This window comes from Bos javanicus, chromosome 21 (genome assembly GCF_032452875.1).
Source record: "Bos javanicus breed banteng chromosome 21, ARS-OSU_banteng_1.0, whole genome shotgun sequence".
Classification (NCBI taxonomy): domain Eukaryota; kingdom Metazoa; phylum Chordata; class Mammalia; order Artiodactyla; family Bovidae; genus Bos; species Bos javanicus.
Window position 1 is genome coordinate 55,686,102 of NC_083888.1, and position 10,449 is coordinate 55,696,550.

General features: G+C 43.1%; 1 protein-coding gene across 2 annotated transcripts in view; it reads right to left on the bottom strand.

Annotated features, from left to right (window-relative positions):
- Nucleotides 1–3,735, bottom strand: part of PPP4R3A (protein phosphatase 4 regulatory subunit 3A) — a 34,689-nt gene extending 30,954 nt beyond the window's left edge. For both annotated transcript variants that reach the window (XM_061395111.1, XM_061395110.1), the window contains exon 1: nt 3,543–3,735. In XM_061395111.1, coding sequence (XP_061251095.1) covers nt 3,543–3,684 — 142 coding nt within the window. In that variant the 5' untranslated portion in view covers nt 3,685–3,735. The remainder of the gene's footprint in view (nt 1–3,542) is intronic.
- Nucleotides 3,736–10,449: the final 6,714 nt, after the last annotated feature.

Consider the following 10,449-nt stretch of genomic DNA (forward strand, 5'->3'; position numbering starts at 1 on the left):
CTAAGCCTATTAATTTTCCATAATGCAGGACTACACAAGAGAAAAAGTGCATTTAAATCATGTTTTCAAAGTGAAATAGTTCTCCCACTGGGTTCTTCGTGGTAGCTAAATTTTGAAATGCTTATTGTTGCAAGATCATATACTACCTTATTGATTTATAAGAACAACACAGAAAATGCTGATTCTCTGTTCATTTCTCACCACAGCAGCCAAAACAAAACAGACTTTCCTACCCAAAGTGTTGACCTCTTCTCCTATTTATAGTGTATATAAATAGGAGAAGAGGCAGGTCTACTATAACCAAGTTCTATCAAGAGGTAGAAGCAGAAGATTCCAGTTTTCACCAGTAGCTAGCAGTACTACCCTGAACAAAACATTTCTTTTGTCCCATTTCTTCAGGCCTCAAGTAACAGTGAAAATTAAATCTTTTAAACTCTGAACAAATCAGAATTAAAACTATTAATGTAAATTAATTAAAATTATTAAATATTAATAAAATTTATTGATTTTATTAATAAATATTAATCAAACTATTGTAAATAAACATTAAAACTATTGTATGTAAAAAAACATAAAACTTAAAGTAAAAAACATAAGAACACTATTCTTGATGATTGGCAAGTAATCCAGAATAAAGAGTACTGATGTGATTTTATGTTCAAATACATCCTTCAGTACATGAAGAAATTCCAATTTATCAATTCTAAAATTGGTAGGAGGTGGTAAAAATCATAATGGAAAAAAGGAATGATTTGAACAAAATGAGAGAGTAAGCAACAAGCTAATAGGTACAGCATAAACTGGAAGAAAATACACTAAATAATCTTTACTGAAGATGGAACCTTACAAGTACACGGCTATGATAAAGCCTGAGAAATTAGGTAATCTTTGTTTTTAAAAAAGGATACATTTCAACAACCTATTTTGCTAGTAGGAACCTACTGAATTGCAAATCAGAAAATGGGCTCAGTAGCTAGTGGGACATCTCTCCTCCAAGGCAAAGTGAGCTACAGAATTGTCAAGCCAACTCAGCTTCCAGAATGCAATCCAGACACGGACTGACAGAAGACACAAGTACTTCCATTCAAAAACTGCCTTCTTGATCTTCAGGTAAGTCTATAAGCTCCTCTAACAAGATAAATGACTCATACGGAAAACCAGAAATAACTTTCCACAAAAAGAAAATTCTGAATTATCCCGTATGGCAAATGAGGGAAACACACAATGGATAACCGAAGCTAGCAGCCAATGTGAAAATTCCCACATGTGGCTTGGAGACAAACTACAACTTTAAATACCGTCAGGCTAAACATTTGTCTTCATTTCCTTTGAAATAAAACTTGGGTCTAAGTATAAAGCAGCAAATGCAAGTAGACAATAATATGGGTGTTTCAAACACACTGTAAACAGTTAATGATATTAATTAAATAATTGATAATACAAGTTTCAAGTCATAGTCTAGAAATCTCATTCAATCTGATACCTCTCCACGACCTCAGTTTGAACACTGATCTTCCTTGCTTTTTTATTAACCTAGCTATGTGATCTTTGGTTCTTTAGCTTCTCTAGGCCTCAGTTTCCCAATCTGTATATATGGCTAAAAATAGTACCTACATCAGAAAACACCAGAAGATACAAGTGGCACACAGCAGACACTCAGTAAATTTTGACTATTATTCCTATTTGGAGTTTTCCTGTTAGAAAAAAGAATAATCAAAAGCAAAAATTATTTATAAAGTATTCACAAATATCTTGGAATTTTCTAAGCCTACTCTTGGATTTAGTTTTCCTAATAACTTATAAATTGAACAGGGCACAGTTAATTTTTTTAGCTCTTTCCCTAACAGATAAAAATGGGGGGAAAAAAAGATTCTTACTGTGTTAAACGAGTATGATTCCCTATGATAATATGACAATGGGACTTAATGCTTTAAAGTACTTTAAACAAAGGACTTTGTATGAGTACAATTAAACACAGGATGTGAAGTTACCTCTTATTTTAAATTATTATGAGATTTCAAAGAATTCATCTCGAATCTACACATGCTTTCATCTTAAGTTAACCAAACCCATAAAGCCTATACTTTCCAACTCATCACATAAAACGTTTTCCAAACAAAAACATAGAACATAGAGTAGCTGGTTATTATATGATAGTCATATACCAAAGTAAACTAACACTTCACATTCAAACTTGTATTTTAAGAGGCAAGTAACATAGGCCTCAGAAAAATATACCCAATGAATTCAAAACCCTTTAAACGCCTCCAAGAAAAAATAGTTTTTCTCCGCTTTTATTTTGGGGGAGCCTTATAAAGTAACCTGTGGGTAATATACTCCAAGTTACCATTTTTCTTTCAATTCAAATTGAAAAGCAATGTCCCTGCAGTCGTCAATTACAGAATGGTGAGTCTTATCTGCTCCTTGGAACCGGAGTTCTGGCTAGGAAGTCCAATTAAAATTCCTTAAAATGAGTTTGTAGTAATGCATTTACAGAACAACTACAATTATAAACTGAGATAGTTAGCTACCATAAAACTATGGGATATTGTTACAAAACAGGTTTTCAAATTGAGAGGAACAATTTTGAAAAAAGTTTTAGCCCATGTGAACTTTTTCTTTAAGGGAAATTCACGGTATGCCACCGGGGGAAGTGGCAATTCCTGAAGAGTTGAGTCTTTAAAAATGTGAAAAGCTTATCTTCAAACAACTTGGTCTTTGAACCTTGAGGGCTGTTTCAAAATCTGTGAAGCTTACGCACCACTGGGGCAGAATCGAAAGGTTCTAGAGATCCTTGCCAACTTCTCCCCACCTGTTAACTAAACCAAACTATGAATACAAATTTAAGCAATCAAAAAGCTCCGATAAAATGACTCCACACTTGAGAAACGTTTACACAGTGAAACTACACACAAAAACCTTCATTTCTAATGAAAAAGACAACTAGCATTGGGGAAACACCCATCTATCTTCTTAGGCAAAGAAATATTTTCTCTGCCTAGTGCAGAGTTGCCAGATCCATGAACCAGCGCTGCCAACCTGCAACAGGGTCGGAAAGATGCAGCAGTACTGTGTTTGGGCGGGGGGCGAGGGGAGTACAACAAAATATTCATTCCTGTTCCAAAAAGCGAAACTGTTAAGAACTTTCTTAGCTCCGAGAAAAGTTTCATGCCTGCTCTACAGATGGATGAACTAAGGCAGGAGATCGGTTTAATGAGTACCTTTCTCAAGGTCACTCTGGTGCACAGGAACGGCCCGCTCCGGGCTCCCGCGCCCACGTCCCCGATCTCGCCACACTCCCAGGCGGCTCCGCTCAAACGCGCCCGGTCCGCTCCCGCCCGCAAGTGCGCCCAGGCGCTCAGACACCTAAACACTCTCCGGGCAGTTCCCGGAGGACAGGGGTGCCGGGGCCCGCCCTGCCCCGAGAAGGCGGCAGCTGCAGCCCATTCGCCCCCTTTTCGTCATCCCAGGGAGCGGCCCAGGGGTTCCAAAGAACCGGGGAGGTGGCCCAGGGACGCCGGGGAGACGAGGGATTCACTCACCGTCACTCTCGGCCCTGACAAGCAGAGACATGCCCTTCAGGCGCTCCACGTAGCCGGACGACACATGTCCGGTGCCCCGGTCGTCCCACTGCCGGTCCTCGTTGAGGGTGTAAACCTTCACCCGACGCCGGGTGTCGGTCATCTTGCCGCCTGGGGTCCGGGCCCCGCCGGAGTCGCCCGGGAAGGGGGTCCGGGGAAGGCGGGAGCACGCCCGCGAGCCGAGGGCCCCTCGGCCTCACTGCAGCTGCTGGCCGCCCCGGAGCCGCGCTGCCGCACGCATGGCCCGCCGCGGGGCCGAGTTCTGGTCCCCGCCTTTCCTCGCCTCTGGCTCCTCGGCGCTATTGTCCAGGCCCGGGGAGCCCTGCCGCCCCAATCGGGGCGCGCAGCGCTTCGCAGCTTCCCGCCCCGCCGCGCTAGGAACTCGGGGCGCCGGTCACTGCCCTGCTCCCGCCTCCGCCATGATCTCAGCCAAGCCGCTTCCCGCGCCGCCGCCGCCTCCTCAAGCTGCCGCCGCCATGTTTTCCTTCCTTATACCTGGCCCTGCCACCGCAGCCGGACGTTGTGCTCCTCTCGTCTGCTTCAAATGTCCGAAGCTGACGGGCGCCAGGTCCCGCTGCAACTTCTACCACTGCGCGGAAGACTCCGAGAGCCCCCAAGCGCACGAGCGCTTCTGGCTACTGGGAGTCCCTGTCCCTCCGCCGCCGCCGCCGCCGCCTCTTCCGTCTTCCTCACCGAGCCAAAGCCGCCGCCATCTTGGTTCGCCCCTCAATAGTGGCGCGCGCGGGGCCACCCAGGCAGCGGCTGCAGGGGCGGCCCGTTGGCCCCACCATTTAAAGAGGCAGGAACGAAGCTGTGAGTCTCGCAGCGGCGGAGGCCTCGGATGGAGGTGGGAGGCGGGCCCCGGGTTGCCGAGGTGGCGGGAGCGCAGGGAGCGGAGGAGGCGGAACGCTGGTCGCGCCGGTGACGAGCCGGGTCTCCCTCGCGCTCCTCGCACGCACCGTCGTGCGAGCGCAGGGCGGGTGTGCGTCCGTCGCGCCCTGTGTTCGTCATCAGCCCCGCTCCGGATTCGAAAGGGCGTGGATCCCGCCTCTGGCTGCTGCGGGTTGCGAGGCTTTTTGCCCGCGGGGTGCTCTGGGTCTGGGGTTCTGGAGCCCGCAGTTGTCTTCACAGGTGGCTCGCGGTCCAGACGCCGATCCCGGCGGGCATCAGGCGGCTTGGGCCTGGGGTCCTCCCGCGCCCGCCCGCCTCCGCGAGTATCCTGTCCGAGCCGCCTTTGGGGCTGGACTGGGCACCCGGCGCGCAGAGGTCGGTGGCGGCGGAGCCTTCTGGCCTCGGGCCCTTTTCCTTTGGGAAGAAATAGAAAAGTTCTTAGGCTGGGAGGTCAGCCGCCGGTCCTGGGCATTGCTGTGGGGCAAGCACTGCGTTGCGAATCTGGGGCCCTGGGGCAGTTTCCAAGCTTGAAATCACAGGTCTAGACCCTCCACTTACAATAGCTGCTACCTCTGATCCTCTGTCCTTTGTCAGAATTGTTGTTTTTTAGCTCTTCATGTTGCTAAAAGAACTTAAGGGTTTTACAGAGACAAATGGGGTACTGTATAATCATACTGAGTAATTTTCAACATTCAATGTTAAGCACTGTTAATCTTCATGGAAGAATGACGTTGTCATTCCTATCATACAAACAATAGCCACCGTTTTACAGGGCTTTTTACTATTTGCCGGGCCGTCTAGGTCATTGCTGGCCACTGGGGGAAAAGTGTGAGTTTCATATGTAGCTTTATGGTAGCCACTTCTTTAAAAGTATGAAGCATGTGTTTTTAATGTGTTAAGAAAAAAATGCCTGCCATGCCAGTTCTGCAAGATTCCAAGCATTAGCCACTGCAGTGGCCCCAAGACAGTGCACCCTGAGGGGAATTCAGGATGGGGAAAAACGGCAAGTATTCTGTGCTTTGGATTCACTGGACCCAAGATAAATAAGATATACATATCTATGGGAAAATTTCTATGACCACCAGATTCTAACATCTTCCCCAAAGTAGAAAAGCGCTAAAATCATTAACCTAAGATGTCTGTTATTTGTGATTTACAGTAATCTTTTTATGCTTTACTAGGAATGTTTTTCCTAGCAAAAAGTTTGTATATATTCCTGGCTCCTCCCTTATTACTTTGGAGCAGTACCTTAGCGCTAAGAGCCTGTCGCAAGGGCTATAGCCATCAGTAAGGTCTCTGAATAGAACTTAACTCACAACTCTTACACGGTGTCTTTTTCAGTTGACAGTTGAATGCAAAATATTCCGTATAAAATCAATGAGATATTTTGAATGATTATTTTCATGCTAAGTTCAAAATGTGATATGTACTTTACCTTGAGTGTCAATTTCTATTTGGATGCTGAATTTTCATTGGAAATATATGATGTGGGTTTCAGTTCAGTTGCCTAGTTGTGTCCAGCTCTTTGAGGCCTCCTCCCTGTGGGTTTAGGTTTCACTAAATTTACAGCTGAAAAAGTAGATTCACAAACTAAAGTTATGTCAAATATACTTTTTTTCCAAAAATAAATCAAGTATCATTTTTTAAATTTAAAAATTAATTAAAATTCAGTTCAGTCGTGTTGGACTCTGTGACTCCCATGGACTGCAGCATGCCAGGCCTCCCTGTCCATCATCAACTCCTGGAGCTTGCTCAGACTCATGTCTATTGAGTCAGTGATGCCATCCAACCATCTCATCCTCTGTTGTCCCCTTCTCCTCCCGCCCTCAATCTTTCCCAGCATCAGGGTCTTTTCCAATGAATCAGTTAATCGCATCAGGTGGTCAAAGTATTGGAGTTTCAACTTCAGCATTCAGTCCTTCCAATGAGTATTCAGGACTGATTTCCTTTAGGATTAATTGGTTGGATCTCCTTGTAGTCCAAGGGATACTCAAGAGTCTTCTCCAACATCACAGTTCAAATTAATTAAAATTAAGTAAGATTTAAAATTTAGTTCCTCAGTCCCATTAGCCAGATTTACAGGGCTTAGTTCTGAAACCAAGCAGGACCCTATGGGGCTTCTGGGCACAGAAGACTCTGTGTTCCCTGTGCCTTGTTTTCAGGGAATAGATTCCAACCTCCATCACCTTCCCTGAGTCATAAAGGGCACATTGAAACAGTTGCTCATCAGAGAAGGGAGGGGATACAGAGACAGGGGAAAAAAAAAAAAAAAGCCAAGAAAGCATTAGTGCAGCCCTGGGGGCCTCAGGCATACACAAAAATTTCTTTAAGCTCCTTCTGTAACTAAGTTCCGTTCAGTTCAATCGCTCAGTCCTGTCCGACTCTTTGCGACCCCATGGACTGCAGCATGCCAGGCCTCCCTGTCCCTCACCAACTCCCAGAGTTTACCCAGACTCAAGTCCATTGAGTGGATGATGCCATCCAACCATCTCATTCTCTGTTGTCCCCTTCTCCTGCCCTCAATCTTTCCCAGCATCAGGGTCCTTTCAAATGAGTCAACTCTTCGCATCAGGTGGCCAAAGTATGGCGTTTCAGCTTCAACATCAACCATTCCAATAAACATTCAGGACTGATTTTCTTTAGGATGGACTGGTTTGATCTTGCAGTCCAAGGGACTCTAAAGAGTCTTCTCCAACACCACAGTTCAAAGGCATCAATTCTTTGGTGCTCAGCTTTATTTACAGTCCAACTGTCACATCCATACACGACTAATGGAAAAACAGCCTTGATAGATGGACCTTTGTTGACAAAGTAATGTCTCTGCATTTAATATGCTGTCTAGGTTGGTCATAACTTTTCTTCTGAGGAGTAAGCGTCTTTTAATTTCATGGCTGCAATCACCATCTGCAGTGATTTTGGAGCCCAAAAAAATAAAGTCTGACACTGTTTCTCCATCTGTTTGCCATGAAGTGACGGGACCAGATGCCATGATCTTAGTTTTCTGAATGTTGAGTTTTAAGCCAGCTTTTTCACGGTCCTCCTTCACTTTCATCAAGAGGCTTTTTAGTTCTTCACTTTCTGCCATAAGGGTGGTGTCATCTGCTTATCTGAGGATATTGATATTTCTCCCGGCAATCTTGATTCCAGCTTATGCTTCTTTCAGCCCAGTGTTTCTCATGATGTACTCTGCATAGCAGTTAAATAAGCAGGGTGACAATATACGGCCTTGATGTACTCCTTTTCCTATTTGGAACCAGTCTGTTGTTCCATGTCCAGTTCTAACTGTTGCTTCTTGAACTGCATACAGATTTCTCAAGAGGCAGGTCAGGTGGTCTGGTATTCACATCTCTTTCAAATTTTCCTCAGTTTATTGTGATCCACACAAAGGCTTTGGCATAGTCAATAAAGCAGAAATATATGTTTTTCTGAAACTCTCTTGCTTTTTCCATGATCCAGTGGATGTTGGCAATTTGATCTCTGGTTCCTCTGCTTTTTCTTTTTCTTTTTTAAATTTTATTTTTAAACTTTACAATATTGTATTAGTTTTGCCAAATATCGAAATGAATCCACCACAGGTATACATTTGTTCTCCATCCTGAACCCTCCTTCCTCCTCCCTCCCCATACTATCCCTCTGGGTTGTCCCAGTACACCAGCCCCGGGCATCCAGTATCGTGCATCAAACCTGGACTGGCAACTCGTTTTATACATGGTATTATACATGTTTCAGTGCCATTCTCCCAAATCTCCCCACCCTCTCCCTCTCCAACAGAGTCCATAAGACTGTTCTATACATCAGTGTCTCTTTTGCTGTCTCGTACACAGGGTTATTGTTACCATCTTTCTAAATTCCATATATATGCGTTAGTATACTGTATTGGTGTTTTTCTTTCTGGCTTACTTCACTCTGTATAATAGGCTCCAGTTTCATCCACCTCATTAGAACTGATTCAAATGTATTCTTTTTAATGGCTGAGTAATACTCCATTGTGTATATGTACCACAGCTTTCTTATCCATTCATCTGCCGATGGACATCTAGGTTGCTTCCATGTCCTGGCTATTATAAACAGTGCTGTGATGAACACTGGGGTACACGTGTCTCTTTCCCTTCTGGTTTCCTCAGTGTGTATGCCCAGCAGTGGGGTTGCTGGATCATAAGGCAGTTCTATTTCTAGTTTTTTAAGGAATCTCCACACTGTTCTCCATAGTGGCTGAACTAGTTTGCATTCCCACCAACAGTGTAAGAGGGTTCCCTTTTCTCCACACCCTCTCCAGCATTTATTGCTTGTAGACTTTTGGATCGCAGCCATTCTGACTGGCGTGAAATGGTACCTCATAGTGGTTTTGATTTGCATTTCTCTGATAATGAGTGATGTTGAGCATCTTTTCATGTGTTTGTTAGCCATCTGTATGTCTTCTTTGGAGAAATGTCTATTTAGTTCTTTGGCCCATTTTTTGATTGGGTCATTTATTTTTCTGGAGTTGAGCTGTAGGAGTTGCTTGTATATTTTTGAGATTAGTTGTTTGTCAGTTGCTTCATTTGCTATTATTTTCTCCCATTCTGAAGGCTGCCTTTTCACCTTGCTAATAGTTTCCTTTGATGTGCAGAAGCTTTTTAAGTTTAATTAGGTCCCATTTGTTTATTTTTGCTTTTATTTCCAATATTCTGGGAGGTGGGTCATAGAGGATCCTGCTGTGATGTACATCGGAGAGTGTTTTGCCTATGTTCTCCTCTAGGAGTTTTATAGTTTCTGGTCTTACATTTAGATCTTTAATCCGTTTTGAGTTTATTTTTGTGTATGGTGTTAGAAAGTGTTCTAGTTTCATTCTTTTACAAGTGGTTGACCAGATTTCCCAGCACCACTTGTTAAAGAGATTGTCTTTAATCCATTGTATATTCTTGCCTTCTTTGTCAAAGACAAGGTGTCCATATGTGTGTGGATTTATCTCTGGGCTTTCTATTTTGTTCCATTGATCTATATTTCTGTCTTTGTGCCAGTACCATACTGTCTTGATAACTGTGGCTTTGTAGTAGAGCCTGAAGTCAGGTAGGTTGATTCCTCCAGTTCCATTCTTCTTTCTCAAGATAGCTTTGGCTATTCGAGGTTTTTTGTATTTCCATACAAATTGTGAAATTATTTGTTCTAGCTCTGTGAAGAATACCATTGGTAGCTTGATAGGGATTGCATTGAATCTATAAATTGCTTTGGGTAGTATACTCATTTTCACTATATTGATTCTTCCAATCCATGAACATGGTATATTTCTCCATCTATTAGTGTCCTCTTTGATTTCTTTCACCAGTGTTTTATAGTTTTCTATATATAGGTCTTTAGTTTCTTTAAATAGATATATTCCTAAGTATTTTATTCTTTCCATTGCAACGGTGAATGGAATTGTTTCCTTAATTTCTCTTTCTGTTTTCTCATTATTAGTGTATAGGAATGCAAGGGATTTCTGTGTGTTGATTTTATATCCTGCAACTTTACTGTAATCGTTGATTAGCTCTAGTAATTTTCTGGTGGAGTCTTTAGGGTTTTCTATGTAGAGGATCATGTCATCTGCAAATAGTGAGAGTTTTACTTCTTCTTTTCCAATTTGGATTCCTTTTATTTCTTTTTCTGCTCTGATTGCTGTGGCCAAAACTTCCAAAACTATGTTGAATAGTAATGGTGAAAGTGGGCACCCTTGTCTTGTTCCTGACTTTAGAGGAAATGTTTTCAATTTTTCACCATTGAGGATAATGTTTGCTGTGGGTTTGTCATATATAGCTTTTATTATGTTGAGGTATGTTCCTTCTATTCCTGCTTTCTGGAGAGTTTTTATCATAAATGGATGTTGAATTTTGTCAAAGGCTTTCTCTGCATCTATTGAGATAATCATATGGTTTTTATTTTTCAATTTGTTAATGTGGTGTATTACATTGATTGATTTGCGGATATTGAAGAATCCTTGCATCCCTGGGATAAAGCCCAC